Below are 19,528 nucleotides of genomic sequence, written 5' to 3' on the forward strand. Positions count from 1 at the left end.
CCCTCAAACTCTTCAACTTTTAACCAATTTCAGGAAAGGAAATCTTTACTAAGCCCTGACGGGGACAAAGACAAGGACCCCTTGATTATTAGTTTGCTGGAAGAAGGACAGAACCTAATCCAGGATTTGAAGCACTTGAACCTCTCCTGTCAACCTTGCTACAGGGACTCAGAACCCATAATTCTTTACCATAAAGTGGGCCATGGTACCCTGAACATGTTCGTTCTATCCCCGGACAGAAACTCCAAAGAAGTGCGCGAGTTTTTGCTGAAATGGAACCAAAGCGATGCAAAGTTGTTGAGTATGAACAAATCTGGAAAAGAGTTTAGTTTCCCTTTGCAAAACTCAGTGTCCATTTGCGCTTTGTTGGTGTGGCAACCAGCAAATCCTAACGATACGGTAACCAGGATTTTGTACCCTGGAAGTGCGCCCCAGCGAAAGATCTTTGAAGGGTTGGATCGGCTTAAAAGCGTGGAGTACATGAAACATCCAACTTGCACCGTAAAGACCTTTATTTCATCCAAAAAGACCAAACAGGACGTATTGGAGAAGCTCGCCGTGAAGGAGAAGAAAGAAAACAAGATAGAAGAGACTAAAAAGAGTTCAGAGATGAACGGGGATGTAGTGAGAGCTAAGAGGATCGAAGATGTTGTTGATTTTAAGTCGAAGACGAAACCCGACAACAAGCCCAAAGTTAAAGAAGAAGTGGTACAGAAGAAGAAAGTTGCGTCTGAGAAAAAGGGACCGGCAACTCCTAAGAAAACCTTGATTGAAAACAAGAAAAATGGGGATATTAAAGAGAAAGAGAAAAGAGTAACTCAAAAACCCTCTCCTGATGCTACTCCCGCTAAAAGTGCTAAAGATGCAAGCAATCGAAAAGTCATCGAGAACAAAAAAGCTCCCCAGAAGAAGGAGCAAATATCACCACCAAAACCAACATCCGAATCCAAACCAAAACTTGAAAGGAAACCAATTTCCCGGAGGCCCAAAACTGCGAAAAGCCCTGTGAAGAAACCCTCGCAAAATGGCACGCAGAAACCAGATTCCCTTTTCAAAAAAGGAAAGCTAGACAAAGAGGGAACCACTGATTCCAGCACTGTAAGCACTCCTTCAGCAGATCAAGACAGCATTCTAAAAAAAGACATATCGAAGCTGACTCCTGAAGAAATCCAGCAACTCAAAGAGCAAGAATTGGAGGAGCTGAAAGAGGAACAGGAGGTGAATAAGGAAATTGAGGCTGTTTTCCGTAAAAGTGCAGCCGAGGAGTCTGAACCGGGAGTGAGGCAGGTGAAGGAAAGTTCCATTGATTTAGAAACTGAAGAGTATCTCATAGTAGAGAAGGAAGAACATTCGGAGCTGGAAAATAAAGAAGATGAAATACAAAAGCTGGCGCGTGATAGTGAGGAATCGGAGAAGCAACGTAAAAGCAGCGAAGATGAAAAAAAAGTAAAAAAACCTACTATAACATCCCCTGAAGGCACTGATAAAAAAGAGGAAGAAGTAAAAGTAGAGTCGCAGCCAGATGAAAAAGTAGAATCTGGAGCTACTACTACTGCTCCAACTCTGCCAGAAGATGAACGCATGACCCTGGATGAAATCAAGGAGGATAAAGCGATAGAGGAGAAACACGTAAAAGAAGAAACTAAAGAAAAAGAAGTAGCAGCGACTCCTCCCTTGAAACATCAGCAAGAAGACGTACAACCCAAACAAGCCACATTAGCGGCAATTCCTCTTGACAAGCAAAGACACATGAAAGATGCAGTGAAGACTCCAGATGAAGTAGCAGATTTGCCAATGCATGAAGAGGCTGATTATCAAGGAGATTTTCATGGTGAAGATAAGAACAAAAAAGAAGTAATAGATGAAGAAAAAGTTTTAGAAAAAGCTGAAACTGAGACCAAAGAGAAAGCAGATCAGGACAACAACCTCATTGCAGAAACTATTATTGATGAAGATGAATGGGTAATGGTGACTAATAAAATTCCATCTAAAGAGGGTTTGGACTTGGTAAAGATCCAAACTGAGGAATCAATAATAGATCAAATCAATGAGAAGCTGAAACATGACAAAGAAGCTGAAGTAAATGAACATGAAGTGCGTCGCCAAGATGAAATCCAGCAAAGTCTGGAAGAGGAAGTTAAAGAGGATATCAAAGCCCTGATTGAAGAGGCCGATTTAAAAGAGAAAATTGTCTCTATCAAGGAGACTAAACAGGAGATGTCTGCCTTGGACGATAAGCTAAATGAACTTAAAAAAGATGTCCAGATCCCTCTTGGAGACTCACTACCAATAACGAAAGATGAAGATAAAATTAAAGACTCTTCTGTAGCAGATCTCAAAGAAAACCTTAAAGAGGTGTCCAAGATTAACGACAAATTGTCCGAGCTCAAATCTCCGAAAGAGGACGTTAAAATTGAGCATGCAAATCGCAGTCCTCAACACGCTGAAGCAGTAATACTCCCAGATTATTCCCCAGAAGAAGATGGCCCTAAAATTTTCCCAGATTTAGATATCGACAAAGCAGAATTAGGGAGGAAATCTCCAGCAGAGCGTGAAGAGGATGTGAAGAAAATTGTAGTCAGTGTAGCTGAAGTGCTCAAATCAGACGCTCCTTTAGAAGAACTCCAAGGGAAACCATTCGGATTTGCCGTAGAGCTCAAGGAGACTCATATAACTACTCAAGACTCTCCGATTATTGAAGCAAAAATAATCAAAACTGAAGATGAAATCCCGCCTATTCCTGAAGAATCCGAAGATGAAAAGCAAGCCAAGCAGGAGGACGTCGTTCATCGCATGTTGGTGACTGCTTCAAGTGAGGATGGAGGGGAAGAAACTGAGATTTGTCCAGCAGGTTCCATAACGTTTTCGCGCAGCTCTGAGAGCTCTGGAAGGTCTTCACCGGAGCAGAAAACGCAATCACAAAAATCTTCTGCAGTTGAGACTGAGGAGAGTGCATCTACCGTTAAGAAAGTTGAATCACAAACTAACAATGAATCAGTTAAAGAAAAGAATGATGAAAAGCGCTTAGGAGATGTTAAGGATGGTGGTACGGCGGTGGGAATAGGTGAGAAAGCTGATGGAAAAGTTGAAGAGATTAAGGAACAAAAAAGTGATAAAAAACTTGAAGAGAATCTTGAAGGAAGAGAATCTAAAGTTGCTGAAAGTGAAAATAAATCTCAGGAAGTTAAGCACATTGAAAAATCTGTAGCAAATCTTGATGAAACTGGAAAACTAATTCATGAAAAAGTTGAAGACAAGAACATCGAACATAAACATGACCATGAAGATACCGGAATTAAAAAAGTAGGAAGTGATGTGATGAAAACTGATGAAATACAGGAAGTACTTGCAACAAAACAACTTGGATATGGAATCGAAAATATTGTAGAAACGACCGCTATAGCCCCTGTAGTAGATACTGCATCAATTCAAGAAAAAAATTCCAAGGAGTCATCTTTTCAGCTAGTCCAATCTGATCTTAGAATTGAAGAAGCTCATACCAACGGTATCTCAGAATCAATATCTTCTGCCCTCACCAATGTCGAACGTAAGCTGGAAGATACTTTCGAATATGTCGAAGAGAAAGCTGCAGGTCTAGTGGAGTCCTTCAGTCATTCACGCAAAGACTCCATACATAAAGATGTAGAAGATCCGAAACCATTCAAACTTGAAGATGAAGAAAAAGAACCTCTTCGAAGACGTCAGAGCATCATAGAAAAAGCTGAAGAGTTGATTGAGAAGTCTGAAGCAGCATTTGAAGGAGTAATTACTTCAATTGGCCAGAAAGCTCACTCTCTATTAGAAGGAGTGACTCATCAAGAAGCCGATTTGAATGAGAAAAAGAAAGAAGCGTCTGAGCTCCTGGGATCAGAAAAAAGATCAAGTATAGTTGAAGTATCTCAGGATCTAAAAGAATCATTACAAACTAATGAAAATACTCATGGAGGGAGAAAACCTGAAGATCTTTTAAAAGAATCTCCACAAACACATCAAAGCATTATAGAGAAAGCTGAACTGATTGAAAAATCTGAAGAAGCATTTGGGGGTGTAACTGCTTCAGTCGATCAACAAACCCACTCGCTCCTAGAAGAAGTTACTTATCAAAAACCAAATTTGAAGAATGTTGAAGAAAAGAAGAAGAAAGAGACGTGTGAACCTTTGGGCTCAGAAAAGAGACCAAGTATAGTGCCGCAAGAACTTCAAGAAACTAAAGAAGATATAGAAGAAAAATCTGCACCTAAAAAACCTTTGCAAGAACACTCCGAAATCAAGACACCTAAAGATGAAGTAAAAGAATCTTCCCAAAGACATGAAAGCATTATCGAAAAAGCTGAAGAGTTAATTAAAAATTCAGAAGAAGCATTTGAGAGTGTAGTTGCTTCAATTGGTCAGAAAACTCACTCCCTCCTAGAGACAGTTACTCTTCAAGAATCAGATTTGAAGAATGTAGAAGAAAACAAGATGAAGGAAGCGTCTGAACTTTGGGGCTCAGAAAAGGGGTCAAATATAGCGTCTCAAAATCTTAAAGAAGTTAAAGAAGATATAGAAGGAAAATCGTCACGTAAAGAATCTTTGCCAGAACATTCAGAAACCAAAAAACCTGAAAATCTAGCTCAAGAATCTACTGAAAAACGACAGAGTATCATTGAAAAAACTGAGGATTTGGTGGAAAAATCTGAGGAAGTGTTTGAAGGTGTAATTGCTTCGATTGGTCAGAAAGCTTATTCGCTTCTTCATAGTGTAGAACCTGGAGAAAAGAAAACAGAAGAAGATAAAAATAAAGAAACTTCTGAGTGGTTGGGATCAGAAAAACATGTATTAGAATCATCTTCAAACCTTAAAGAACCATCAGAAACTAAAAGTGAACATACAGCGACAAGTGTTATAAAAACATCTTCAGAAAAAGACTTAGAAAAGAAGAAAACTCCTAAGCTTGAAGAAAAGACAAAAGAGCCTCCTCAAAGGCGCTTGAGTATCATAGAAAAAGCTGAGGAATTGGTTGAGAAATCTGAAGAAGCCTTTGAGGGTGTGGTTGCCTCAATAGGTCAGAAAGCTCACTCTCTTTTTGATGATTTTGTGGGACAAGAAACTAATATGACAGAACAAAAAAAAAAAGAAGCCTCCGAGTCTCTGGCATCAGAAAAGAGTGCAATTGAAGTACTTAAAGATACAACTGAACCTGTATCAGGTTCTCATGATTCAATTAAAGAGAAAGCTGTAGTTGAAGACTCATCTACAACAAAACATTCAGAAGACACTCATAAGCAACTCTCCGAAGAGAACAAATCATCAAAGCCTGAGGAGCTTACAAAACCTTCAACAGGCACTGAAGAAGCACATGAGTCCATTACAGGAAAGATTAAAAGTGTTGTAGATTTACCTTCATTAAAAGGTTCAGAGAATACTCAGAAACATGATGCGGAATATAAACAACCACCCAAACCAGAAGACGAAGCAAAAGATCTCCCGCAAAGACGTCAGAGCATCATAGAGAAGGCTGAGGAATTCATAGAGAAGTCTGAAGCAGCATTTGAAGGTATCATTACGTCTATTGGCCAAAAGAGTAATTCTCTTCTTGAAGGACTTAACAATAAAGAGCCTGCTTTAAAGCAAAGCGAAGAAGATATGAAAAGAGAGACCGCTGAATGGCTAGAAACAAGCCAAGATAAAATAAAAAATCTTACAAAAACTCAAGAAGTTCAAGCAACTGAAGAAAAACCTGGACATGTTGTAGATTCATCTTTTGAGAAGGGCTCAGAAAGGATTCAGAAGCAACAAATAGAAGATAATAAACTATTTAAACCTGAAGATGTAGAAAAGGCAGTTATGAAAGAGCATAAAACCATCGAAAAGAAAGCTGAAGACTTAGTTGAAAAATCTGAAGAAGCTTTTGAGGGGGTGATTACTTCGATTAACGGGAAAGCTCAGTCCCTTCTGGATGGACTGAATAATAAAAAACCTAATTTGAAGAAAACAGAAGAAGACATGAAAAAAGAGACACCTGACCTGCAGTCTGCTCTTCACTTCATTGAAGAAAAGACTGTAGATGGCGAAAAGCAAGATAAAGAAGATCAGAAACCGTCTAAAATTGAAGAAACACCAAAGGTACTTTCAGAAAAACGTCAAAGTATCATAGAGAAGGCTGAAGATTTGATTGAAAAATCTGAAGAAGCTCTTGCAGGTGTTATTACCTCAATTAGCCAAAAGGCTCACTCTCTTTTAGAAGAATCTAATGCCAAAGAATCTGATGCAAAGAAAGGACAAGAAGACGTGAAGAAAGAAACGTCAGAATCGCTGATATCAGAAAAAAACTCAGGTGTGATTGAAGCGTCTCAAGATCTTGGCATTATCGAAGTTCCAAAGGATCAGAATATAGCATCTCAGGCAGATTTGTCCCTTTCTAAATCACTTGAAGAAGTGAAAAAACCCACAGAAATAGAGCATATAGAAAGAAAAAGCAGCATTATTGAAGCTGCTGAAGAATTTATTGAGAAATCCGAGAAGAATTTAGAGTCGGTATTTTCATTAATCGGGGAAGCTGCCATAACAGTTTTGCATGACATATTGCCAGAGGAACAGACGAAAAGCGATCTAGGCCTGAAAAAAAATGTTGAAGACGTGTTGAAGAAGGACAATACAGAAAAGAAAGATGCATTAATAGACATGAAATCAAATGATTTAAAATTACAAACTGAACAGCCAGATAAGAAAATCGAAAATGAAACTAAAGATCCTACAACTGTTCATGCTTCACCTAATTCTTCCAAAAAATTAATCCTTCCAGAGGACAAATTTACAGTTGACAAAACTACTAAAAAAGAAGAAATAAAGGAGATTACAATCGACAAAAACCAGAAACATATTGAAGATACAGCTGAAGAACTAAGGCGCAGCTTTGAAGATTTATCAAAGCTTACTGATGCAGTGGTGTTTGACGAATTCAAGCTAGAGAAGAAAGATTTAGAAAAAGAAGAGAGACAATTGGAAAATGAGGCAGAATACCTAAGGAGAAGTTATGAAGATTTGTCCAAATTGAATGAGTCAGTTTCCTTTGACAAGTGCCAACCCTCAGACGAGTTTAAGTTCGACAAAAAGGTGTTGGAAAAAGAGGAAAAACAAATGGAAAAAGAAGCAGAAACTCTGAGAAAAAACTATGAGGATCTATCGAAACTTTCTTCATCAGTTTCATTTGATAAATGCAAAAACGTGGATGATTATAAGTTTGATAAAGAAATACTGCAAAAAGAAGAAAGGCAGATGGAAGAAGAAGCAGAGCATTTGAGGAGAAGTTACGAGGATCTTTCTAAATTTACAGAGGAAACTCCGTTTAAAAAATGCAGCTCTCCGGACCAGTACAAATTCGATAAGGAAATACTGAAGAAGGAAGAAAGGCAAATGGAAGATGAAGCCAAAGCGCTACGGAGAAGCTATGAAGATCTAACTAAACTCACTGAATCTATCAGTTTTGATAAATGCAAGGGAGATGACAAATTTCAGTTAAATGAAGAAACATTAAAAAAAGAAGAAAGACAAATTGAAGATGAAGCACTTGCAATTAACAGAAACGTTGAAGATCTTTCGAAAATAACCGAGGAGGTTAAATTCAAGAAATGCAAGGAGGAGTTCAAGTTTGATAAAAATGTCCTGGAAAAAGAAGAACGACATATGGGAGATGAAGCAGATGCCTTGAGAAGGAACTACGAAGATTTATCTAAACTTGTAGAATCTACATCATTTGACAAGTGCAAAGTGTCCGATGAGTTTAAACTGGCTGAAGAGGTTAAGGAGAGAGAAGAAAGACAAATGGAAGAAGAAGCAGATGCTTTGAGAAGAAGTTATGAAGATTTGTCTAAACTTGCAGACTCTACGTCGTTTGACAAGTGCAAAGTATCCGATGAGTTTAAACTGAATGAAGAGATTAGGGAGAGAGAAGAAAGACAAATGGAAGAAGAAGCCGATGCTTTGAGAAGAAGCTACGAAGATCTATCTAAACTTGCAACATCCACCACATTTGATAAATGTAAAATATCAGATGAATTTAAAGTGAAAGAAGATGTTAAACAAAAAGAAGAAACGTGTTTAAAGGAAAAAATTGTTGATAACTATCAATTTGATAAAGAGGTTTTAAAACGGGAAGAAAATCGATTAGAGAAAGAATCTGAGCGCGATTACGAAGAACCAAACAAACATGCAGAGTCAGTTTCATTGGACAAATGCAAAATCCACGAAGATTTCAAACTAGATGAAGCAGTTTTGAAGAAGGAAGAAAAACAACTGGAACAAGAAGCAGACGCCTTGAAAAAGAACCATGAAAATCTCTGTAAACTCACCGAACCAGTATCTATAGACAAATGCAAAAACGTAGAAAAACTCGAAGATAAAATTGAAGAAAAAGGTGATAAGGAGAGTGCAGAAAAGACTCTAAAAGACCAGCTTAAAGTGGACCGCAGTGGGGAACCGAAGAAATTGTCGGTATCTGATGTGGAGATTTGCATTAAGACTGATTCGGATCATAGAGCTGCCAGTCAAAGTTTCCTCGAGAATGAGAGGTCTCTTATTTGTGATAGTACCGATGCCAAAGTATACGTACCGCCTTCAGGAGATGGGTCTTCCGCATTAACCATAGGTGTAAGTATTCTGGGTAATTGGTTGAATTTTTTTATCCCATTTAAATGTTCAAACAATATGTTCAAACTTGATCAAAAGGACGTGTTAACAGCCTAAAGATACTTGAAAAAAATTTTCAGTACCATCTTAATTATATGAAAAATGGTTTGTAGAATGCAAGGCCCTTTTGACTCACCCTCACTTACTTACTTATTGGAACTCACAACAGTTTTTGGCGTTGTTTTTACTGATACAAGCTAAGCAATTTTAAGTGCGAATTTCATTATTTTTGATTAGCTCTACTTGAGTGTAAGTTTTGGTAATTTAGCTTCACCCGAATTAGCAATTTTGAAGTTAATTTTCAGTATTTTTGACATACCGGAATTGGAGCTTTATTTTCAACATTTTTACCTATTCGAATTAAATACTTTTGAAGAAAATGTGAAACACTTTTCACTCACTGAATTCGCGCATTTTTTTTTTTGATATTTGTGACTAATCCGAACTCAGCAATTTTCAATTTCCACGCATTTCACTATTCCACACCAAACAATAAGCAACTTCGCTTGATAATTTTCAATATTTTTCACTCACCGAATTTGATCGTTTCCTTCAATACTTATGACTGGCCTGGGCCTGAAAATTCATCCAAATTTGGATAATTTTAGATAATTACTTTCCAGATTTTGAATCAACCGAACTAAGCAATTTTGAGAGTAATTTTTTATTATTTTTGACTCTCCTAATTTGAGCGCAACTTAAGGTGACCTAGACTCACTAGAACTCAACAATTTTAATCATTATTTACAGGGATTTTCTCTCATCCAAAGTAAGCGATTTTCAGTGTATATTTCAGTATTTTTTATTTCAAAAATTTTCAAAATTTATACTTATCCAAAAACTCGTCCGTATTGATCAAGCTTGAACACAATTTGTGATTTGCCTCAAGTAGAAAATTGCTTTTTAGTGCTAATTTCATACTTCCTAAATTGATTTCCATCCCTCCTCTAGATCTCTCCCGGAACAGAAGCCTCGAGCGATAAATCAAGCCCCGAACCGGACATATCCGGCAAAACCACCCCTCCAACTGTCCCCATCAGCCCTGTAGCCAAAGAGGGCCAATTATCGTCCACTAAAAGGGACAGCGGTCTCATCGAACAAGGTAATTTAAGAAAGTTATTACAAATGACCATTGTAGAGGCGATTTTTCATTAGAAACCGATGATGAAGACTTAAGTACCAAGTCGCAAGTGGCCAACTCCCAGTCGGACTTGGACGAACTAGACATGAAGAGCCTGGACCCCATGAGTACGTCTCTGTACGGCGCCCTCCCCAAAGAACTCGACGAGCCGCCCACTTATTTATACGAAATCACCAAAGCCAAGTACACTAGTGACGTGAAATTTGAAGACAATTTGGAAATCACAGATGAGTTTGAAATAACTGCGGTCAGACACACTCAAGGTCCAAAGGATGGATCTTCTTCCTCAGCTGTAGACTCGTGGGGGAAACCCCTAGGGCTTCCCAGTCCCAAAGAAGACATTATGACTAGCAGTTTTATTGGTGATCAACTTCCCATACAAGATCCTATGACTACCAGCGTCTATTTCGATGAATCTTCCGATCCCATAGCCTCCTGGGGGAAACCTTTGGGTCTGCCTAGCCCTGCGCCCCCTAACAACAATGGAACTCCTAAAAAGGAGAAAAAGCTACCTTCACATGTGAGTGCGAAGAATAAGCTGAATGATGATAAGAGGAGACCGGATTCTCCGTCTAAATTGAAGACGAGGAAAGTGAGTCCTGTCTACGTGGACCTCACTTACGTTCCTCACCACGGGAACCACTATTATTCGTCCGTTGACTTCTTCAAGAGGATAAGAGCCCGTTATTACGTTTTTTCGGGACTGGAGCCAAGTAGACAAGTGTACGATGCTTTATTGGAGGCCAAGCAGACGTGGGAAGATAAAGACTTAGGTGGGTATAAAGAATTATTTTTAAGGTTGCCATTTGCCGATAAAATGCCGTTCCTTATTCGAACCAAGCAGATTTCAGAGTGGTTTTCAGCATTTTTGATTAAGCAATCATGATGCTTCTGACTCATCCGAGAACCGAACAATTTGTAGCTCAATATTAAAGATTTTTATCTACTTAAAATTTCAAGAATTAGTCAAGATTAATCTTTTAGAGGAACACAACAGCACCTCCCTCCGTAGAAAACAATATAACGATAGAATTCTTATTACTTCACAAATAAAACAGTTAAATGTTCTTAGCCATTAAATTTTTCTCTCATTAGCACTGATACTTGTCAAATGTATAACGTCAGTAACGAAGCTGTCCAAATTTCAATTATTCAAGATAGCCGCACGCGTCAAAATGGCCGATTTTTTTACTTTCTTTGTTTTATTTTGACATTTGATAAAATGTCAGATTAACACATTTTGTTTTTTGACGGACATTTTGCCAGTTTTTTATTTGATGTTCGCATTTGCAATTATAACATTTTCTTTAAACATTGGATTGAAATGGTATATTAATAGAGGTGACTATTATTCCGACCTACGACACGGACATCTTGGGCTATTGGGTGGCCGAAAACGAGGACCTTCTAGCGAAGCACAAGATCGATCTCGCACCCTCTGCCAGCCGGTGCACCATCAATCTCCAAGATCACGAGACCTCGTGTTCGGCTTATCGTTTGGAGTTTTAAAGAAACCGCCCCCTCTCCACGCAATTTTCCTCCACTTCTGTCGTCCTTTAGGCCTAAAGATGAATCTTTATTGGTAGTCCCAACAGTTGAGTAGTGTAAAATATCATCCATTTGATGTTCGAATAATTAGGTACTGTCTTGAAATTTAACTTAGTTTATAGTCTTCTTGAGGTTCCCATATATTAAAGGTCATGGGTGACATTTTAAACTAGCTTAAACCGGCTTGAGGGTCGCGAAAAGTTTCGCCGAAGTGTCCAAGATGACTTGAGAAATATCTGTGCGACAACACTGCAACACAATTAATGTTGTTAATGTTCATCCCACTAGGTGATGTTCACAGCAATGTTGCAATGCGTTCTAAGAACATAAGAGAAATTATCCAAGCATAATCTATCCCACAATACTACAGTTGATGTAGTTAACATTCATCCCACTAGATGGCACTTGACGGCAATAAGAAATTTGGCGTTGCCACCGCTAGATGTAGCGATGGTAAAAGTTGGTTTTCTATAATATTAATTCTAGTCAACAAATTCTTATTTTAGTATTGCTTCGTTAGTATTATTAAATATTATATAAAAAATTAGGACTTTTTACGAAGTTTTGAGAAGAATGAAAAGATAAAATTTGGGGTGATAAAGAAGATGAGGAATTTAATAATACATAATTGAAAAGAATGGGAAATTTGTTTTATTTTTTAATATTGTAGAAAATGCACGTATAAACCGAGCTTTATTAAATATATTATTTATTATATTGTTATTATACTCGTATAGCTTCTATTGTGATTAAATCAGAGCGTCTACGGCTTTGTGTTACTTTACGATGAGGCCTATAAGAGAGCCTGAAACTTAATAGAGCGAGACTGTACTTAGTTTATTAAAGCATTTTTTGATATGAATCATTTCAATCTGAGAGCAGTTTATATGACGAAAACAAAAAACGAATAACATTTGTTAACATATGTATACAGGGTGGTTAAAATTTGAGGAATTTGAAGTATAAAATTAACCTTTTGAAAATCACTGGCTTCTGACATGAGTCACATGGACATTTGTCATACGTCAAAGCGGCATTACTGGTAATCTTTCAACTACGTTATCAATGATACCATTTTTTTTCTAAAATTTAGGCCATCCTGTATATCAAAAACCTAAGCAAAACTGACGAAATAGGAATTTAAAAAATGGTGGGGCCACTGGAATAAAACTGCTCTCACACGAGTAATCACTCAGCTTTATAATGTCGCAAAATAGATAGAAGTAACAAATTAGTTAAGATGGTGCTATCGAGGGTGACCTCCTCGAAATTAGTAATTTTCAAATTTGCCCTTTTGCAATATAACTGCAAAAGTAATTCGTTTAGGCCGCATTTATACATGTTTAAAAATATATTCAACGCAATAAAAAATTTTCACTCCGGACCTGTTTATTCTATACTCTTGGCCCTGGTACTGGTCAAGTCCGTAATCACACATTTTTGTATTTTCATTTTTCACATGAGCACTACTAAATGCTTGAATATATTTTTCGACTATAACGTAATTAAATGTGATTGTTTGCATTGTATTAGAGGTATGCTGCGGATTGGCTGATTTTGTTTGTTGAAAAAAGGTGCCGAAGCCAATCCTGTAGAAGATGGAGATATTTTTAGCTTCTAGTTCGAGGTGATTCTGATCTTTTAGCTGAAAAATGTTGTATTAAAGTTGCATATTAATATATTTAAGCGCATTTAATGTATGGGAATAAGCGAGAATAAAATAAAGTTTTAAAAGTCTGCTCAGTTTGTTGTGGACCTTCCTCTAGTGGTTACGTTGAAATTCCTGCTGATCGAATTGGATTAGAACAAGCTCGTATGTGACGATGGCGCTCGTAATCTGGAAATTTACTTATTTTATAAACTGCTGGACAACCGTGAACGTACCAAGCGAATTTTAGGGCCAAAGGAGATGCCGGAGTGTAGAAACTATAACAGCAGCTACGTTCAGTCATAAAAGAAATCGTGTAATTTCTCTTGAAATTTTCTTTCGCGCGCCTCTAATGTTGCAGAATTTCTTCTCTTCATTTTATATATAGAAATTTTTTTTAACTTTCCGATATTCTCGATGGATTCAGAGCCATACTGATCGAGGAAACTCTTCAGCGCCCTCGTTTTGTTTTGCATTATTTTCACTGGAAGCCAGTTTATAAACGCCAATGGCGTTCCAGTTTATCTTCCATTTATTATCCCTAGATCTATCGTAAAATTTACGGTTTAATATCTACGAGAACAGTGGCGTACTGAGTGTAGAATCTGTTATAGCAGCCACATTCCAATAATTAAAAAAACGCTGTTGAGAAAATGATTTCGCACACCTTCGATTTTCAGGAATTTTTATTTTTTCTAGAAAAATTTTCGAATTTATAGATGTTTTGAAGAAAAAGTCCAAAATGTGCTTGAATTCACTTTTTATAGGTATTTTGGAGCCTCACTTGCAGGACTGATATTCGCTTAGTACTACACATTTCATTTGGTCAGCGGCTAATTTCATAACTCGCAGGTTTCAGGGACCAAAAATCAAAGTCCAGCTAACTCCATCCAAAGAATAATTTCTACAGGCACGACACAACTTAGATAGATAGCATTGGTCAGTATTTCTATAAAATTCATCTTCTAGATAAACTTGCCAGTACCTTACCCTTCCTGCTGTAAAAACTTACCTTAAGCAACAACCCTCTGGTTATTCTGAAGAAATTGAGCCCAGTCAAAGCCATTTCAGAAGTGACCGAATGCTCTATAAACCTCTCCACCTAAAGCAAGCTATTTTTCTGATAAAATTCCATTTTTCCTCCTCACCTCAATATTGTAAGAGATTGAAGGGTCTGTCACGAGAGTCCGGACAATCTCCTCTTTTTCCTCATGAATTGCTCCTCCAAAGAGACAGACAAAGGCTATGCGAAGAATAAGCAAAAGGAATGAGAGCCAGAAGTAGGCCTTATGGACCACGTCGTTTATAGAGGGGCGTAGGCTGTTGAAAAGTTGGGAGAGGACGTGGTAGCAGTTATTGAAGAAGGAGATTAAGATGAAGCAAGAAAGCTTTTCGTTGACGATGCTGCAAAGGTGAGTGAGTTTCACATAGTCTTGCCTCATGAGGCGCCAGATTAGCTCGTTACATTCCTGCATTAATGCACCAGTTTGGTTAAGTCACTGTGGGTTTATCGCTATATTTACCCGGGTCTTTGAGAGATACTTCAACCTCATGGAGACTTGCCTCAGCTTGTAGTGCATGCAAATGCTTATTGCTACAATGAAAACGTCGATCTGAGACCATATGAAGGTTTTCTGCACTATCAGCAGCTGAAACAGTTTCTCTAGAGGGTCGAATTTAATTTAAAATGCATAGGGCGAAACCTTGAAGAATAACCCAGCCCATATGGAATATGGGATATAATGAAACACCTCTTGGAATTCATACTGAACGAAATAGTCACGTGAGGCGTTGTATATGCTCAAAGGCTCTCGCCTCATGCTCGAAAGGGTGATACGACTTGTCACTACTACATGCTCAACTGAAAATACCGAAAAAACGAGTAATAGTTGTTTAGGTGTAGAGGGTTGAAATAATAAAGTTACGCCCATGATCGAAGAGTTAATTATACGATCAAGGGTGTAGCTCTTCTTGAGGCCCATGGTATCTACAACGTTCTATGCAGAATTTTTTTTGTCTTCCAGAGGGGAAATATTAGATCTAGTCATGTGATTAAAGGCGATTAACAGCGGTTATTTTCACTTTACGGGCCGTTGTCGTTAAAATAAGACAACGCCCGTTGGTCATTGTTTCCACCATTGGTACTAAGATAGAGAAACAGTTTCGATCGATCCATCTTCACCAAAGAAAATCAGATATTTTCCTCTGTTAAATGCTCAGTGACAGCTGTCAATATGACAAATGACTGAGACCAAAATGTCTCATGCTAAATCCACTGTCACTAGCCATCATTCATACACCCGGGATTTGTTATAAGTTGGAACGACATATAGTAGAAAATCAATATAAATTTGCTGTAATATTACATAGAGCTAGTCCCAGGACACTTGTGGCTACCAGACAAATCCTTTTCTTGGGGTTAATGCAGCTGCTATTATAGCTGATGGACGTCTCGGCTTTGTGCCATTCATGGGCGAATTTAGGCCACTCTTTGGTCAAATGTAGGAATAGCACTGAGAGAAGAACACTCTCAACGTGAAATTCCAGAGCGTCTGAAAAGGGTCTTTTAATTACTAATACGCCTATGGTGACCTACTTACTTAAAGCTAAAATATTGTAAACTTTGGTGTAGAAAAGGAAACAGATGAGCTGAAATAGGGTACCCAGCATGGTGATTATGTTCAGCAGAACCTTCCAAGACTTCCAAGTAAAGGTTAGAGTCTTATGGTCAGACGAGTGTCTCAAGCCTAAATCTACTAGTTTCAGTCTCCAGAACGTTTTAGAGCCAAATTTTTGAAGTATTGATAAGTTTAACAGGATCATAAGGAGCGGAGCAACAATGACAAACTTGTATTTTCTAGTTAACAAGAACTTTAAATCCTGGTTAAACCTAGCGGAAGGTTAATAATTTGACCCTAAACAATCGTCTCTTAAATCTAATTATAGGCAAGCTCGGTCATACTTAAATGCAGATTTTCACACCTTGTATAGGGAAAAATCCAAAAAATTCCATTAAAACAAGCTGAAATTTGATTTGCTGGTGAAATGTTTGAGCATCGGAAGTGGTTTTGTTCAAAGAAACATCGCCTTTGAAACTTTTTCTCGAGTTCGACAATGAAATCTCACTTAACAAAGCCATTGTTCTCAATTTCCTTCTTTATTGCCTCTTGTGAAGCAAATCTGGCCGAGTTCTGAGGCACTATTTCTTTCTACTCGCAATAGATTCGTATCGGTCATAGCAGAAATAACAGGCATTAATACAAAAGTATGTAAATAATGCCAGGAGAAGGGGAAGTCCCTGTGTAAGGGCGTTTAATTACAGTAATAACTAACAAGACACATATGTGTGTGGGATTGTTGTTATAGGAGATATTTAGTATGAATAACTCATTAGCATAAAAGATTGTTTTTAATAATGGTAAAAAAATTTGATGCCGCCACTGGAATACTACTAAAAGCTCGATATTTGTCTCGAAATAAATTTTTTTCCTCATCCCAGGGAGAACAATTTGGCGACACAACTTCACTGATTCGTAAAATTCTCAAGTTCATTGGTGTAGACGTTGTCCTCCTATCCATTTTCACCGTATTTCTTGTCGGTCAAAGAAAAGTAGGTGGTACCGCTACTGATGTACCTCGGAAGTTCATCGGCAACGGTGTACAATTAATTTATTATTATTATATTATCATTATTATTATTTAAAAAAAGTCACTCAAAAAGCTACAAAATTTATTGGTGTACGCATAATTTTTCCTCGCGTTAAGAATATTAAAATTTGTCGAATTAACAGCTCTATACTTATTTCCACCTTATCGTAAATTATAATCTCTATGGGGCAATTGTGTAACATCCGATGTATGTCCTCAGGGACGCAGAGTCGTAACTTTCATTGTATTATAATAAACAGGGTATTTTATATTAACATGTTAAAATTTCGGGGGCTAAATTTTTGGAAGATTTTAAGGAAAAAAGTACAGGGTAGTCCAAATTCGAGGCGTATCATTGGGATCTCAGAAACTATAAAAGATACGAGGTCGCTTAAATTAGGGCAAAGTTGCGCAATTTAGTGCCCAACAAAATGCTACTTCGTATGTGGAAAAATTCCGAATACTTTCGGAGATATCCAGAAAAAATCGAAATTTTGCTATATCAATTTTATTTTTCCTGACTTTATTTGAAAAAATATTCCAAAACAGATGTTACTTCATTATTGCCACTTTTTCTTCCCTACAAGATGGTGTTGTGAAATTTGAAATCCGACGTCTCATCTTTGAGCAACCATCATCAACTTAATTTTTTTAAATACGGACCTGGATTTTTTATCTTGTCTTTTATTACCTTTTGCCCTTCTTAGAACAATGACATATAACAATCACCAAGAAAATTAGTAGATATGATAAAAATACCCTCTTAAAAGGTGCATATACATATCTAGCACTCTCCCACATCTTTTTTAACATAGGTTTGTCTTCCTTATGTTGTTTTATTTTGTATTTTTTATTTTTCATTGTATATAATTTCTCAATAAAACAATGAGCATAAGGAAGACAAACCTATGTTAAAAAAGATATGGGAGAGTGCTAGATATATGTACCTTTTAAGAGGGTATTTTTATCATATCTACTAATTTTCTTGGTGATTGTTATATGTCATTGTTCTAAGAAGGGCAAAAGGTAATAAAAGACAAGATAAAAAATCCAGGTCCGTATTTAAAAAAATTAAGTTGATGATGGTTGCTCAAAGATGAGACGTCGGATTTCAAATTTCACAACACCATCTTGTAGGGAAGAAAAAGTGGCAATAATGAAGTAACATCTGTTTTGGAATATTTTTTCAAATAAAGTCAGGAAAAATAAAATTGATATAGCAAAATTTCGATTTTTTCTGGATATCTCCGAAAGTATTCGGAATTTTTCCACATACGAAGTAGCATTTTGTTGGGCACTAAATTGCGCAACTTTGCCCTAATTTAAGCGACCTCGTATCTCTTATAGTTTCTGAGATCCCAATGATACGCCTCGAATTTGGATCACCCTGTACATATGAACAAGGGCCGTTTTTGCTTTCTACCTGAAAATAGGGTAATAGAAAGAAAATTTAAGTTTTTTTTCTTCTAAGTCCGTTTCGGCATTAAATATTTTTATAAAGATTGGAGGGCGTAAAATAGGTGTAAAGATACATCTTTTAAGGAGAAAACAATGTTTTTACTTTCACCAGTGGCATCCCCATTGATGCGACCCTGAACATTTTAAGCGAAAAATATGATAAGCTACTAGTTTTTTAAAAAAATATAAATAATTTTCTAAATGTTTTATGTTTTTGTGACAAAAACGACCTCTGGAATATTTTTCCCAACATTAACCGTTTTCATAGAAAAAAGTAAAACGCACTAATCTGCACTTGAAAGATCGCATAATCCATTTGTTTAACAAAATACACCTCAGAATTTTCAAAACTGCACGATAATATGTGAAAAAGAACTGAAGCGTACATTCTTGCAGATAGAAGGCATTTTAGGAAATAGTTTTATAAGTAACCTGATGTACCTAGTTTAATTTTGTAGTTTTAATATTAGTTAAAAAATAGTGTTTATTTTCCATGAAAACGGTTAACATTATAAAAAATATTCAAGAGACCTTTTTTTCCACACAAATATGAAGCATTCAGTAAATTATATTAATTTGAAAAAAGATTAGTGCCGTATCATATTTCTCGCTTAAAATATTTAGAGTCACATCAATGAGAACGCCACTGGTGAGATTAAAAACATTATTTTCCCCTTAAAAGATATGATTCTACGCATATTTTACACTCCCCAATTTTTATAAAAATATTTAATGCCTGAACGAACTTATTAGGAAAAAACTTTTTTTTATTACCCTATATTTCAGGTAAGAAGCGAATACGGCGCCTGTTCATATGAATTTTTTTTCTTAAAATTATCCACAGATTCATCGTCTGAATTTTTGACATACTATTATGAAACACCCTGTATATTAATGTATAAATGATATTTAAATTCAAACCTATTAACATAGGTGCCATTTATTTAGTCATTATTTTATTATTATTAAGGCCTACAAAAATTTATTGCATTTAGGACAATCAAAAACGGAAATATTTTGCTACTCCTCTAGCAGTTACTACGCTAGGTCACAAAGAAATCCATTGGCGTAGGTTTTTACATGCTCTTCTCAAATTATATATAATAAAAAAATTCGAAAGAGATAATTTCAAAGTAAAAAACAAGGCACTGCACTGGTCTTCCCGATTTCTCTTCAGTACCGATTAACAATCTTTTTTTTTCAACAATCGACATCATGAGACCCCTCACCAGGCGTTCCTGTTTCAGGCTTATTTATGGTGACTGACAGCAATTATGTTTCCACCAAACTCTCCAAACAACCCCTAATCAATGTAATAATATGTTACGGGAAAAAATTGACGCCCTTACATTGTTTATTTTCCACTAAATTATTAACAAACAAAACCCCTATATTTCAACCTCTTGAGCACTTCATGC

At 36.8% G+C, this 19,528-nt stretch overlaps 2 protein-coding genes across 2 annotated transcripts in view; one reads left to right on the forward strand and one right to left on the reverse strand.

The window, feature by feature from the left end:
• LOC136409183 (microtubule-associated protein futsch-like) overlaps positions 1 to 13,095 on the forward strand; it is a 52,271-nt gene extending 39,176 nt beyond the window's left edge. Inside the window, exons 8-11 of the mRNA XM_066390529.1 lie at positions 34 to 8,628; positions 9,619 to 9,769; positions 9,823 to 10,581; positions 11,148 to 13,095. Of these exons, the coding sequence (XP_066246626.1) occupies positions 34 to 8,628; positions 9,619 to 9,769; positions 9,823 to 10,581; positions 11,148 to 11,317 (9,675 nt within the window). The 3' untranslated portion in view covers positions 11,318 to 13,095. The remainder of the gene's footprint in view (positions 1 to 33; positions 8,629 to 9,618; positions 9,770 to 9,822; positions 10,582 to 11,147) is intronic.
• A 20-nt stretch (positions 13,096 to 13,115) lies between these two features.
• On the reverse strand, positions 13,116 to 17,513 carry LOC136409067 (gustatory receptor for sugar taste 64a-like). The gene is made up of 9 exons (XM_066390350.1): positions 17,412 to 17,513; positions 16,131 to 16,213; positions 15,605 to 15,894; positions 15,371 to 15,556; positions 14,708 to 14,865; positions 14,528 to 14,653; positions 14,153 to 14,473; positions 14,017 to 14,106; positions 13,116 to 13,193 (listed from the first exon to the last, which is right to left on the reverse strand). Exons 1-9 carry the CDS (start codon positions 17,511 to 17,513, stop codon positions 13,119 to 13,121), a joined length of 1,431 nt encoding a protein of 476 aa, XP_066246447.1. The 3' UTR covers positions 13,116 to 13,118.
• Between the last annotated feature and the right edge of the window lie 2,015 nt (positions 17,514 to 19,528).

This window comes from Euwallacea similis, chromosome 5 (assembly GCF_039881205.1).
Source record: "Euwallacea similis isolate ESF13 chromosome 5, ESF131.1, whole genome shotgun sequence".
NCBI classification, from domain to species: domain Eukaryota; kingdom Metazoa; phylum Arthropoda; class Insecta; order Coleoptera; family Curculionidae; genus Euwallacea; species Euwallacea similis.

What these genes read in the sequence shown, in the direction of transcription:
- LOC136409067 (XM_066390350.1), bottom strand. Translation starts at nt 17,513, where the DNA reads ATGAAAAATAAAAAATACAAAATAAAACAACATAAGGAAGACAAACCT. An exon ending in TTACAATATTTTAGCTTTAA is followed by an intron (nt 15,557 to 15,604) that starts GTAAGTAGGTCA and finishes GACCCTTTTCAG; the next exon opens with ACGCTCTGGAATTTCACGTT. An exon ending in CCAGAGGGTTGTTGCTTAAG is followed by an intron (nt 13,194 to 14,016) that starts GTAAGTTTTTAC and finishes GTAAATTTCCAG; the next exon opens with ATTACGAGCGCCATCGTCAC.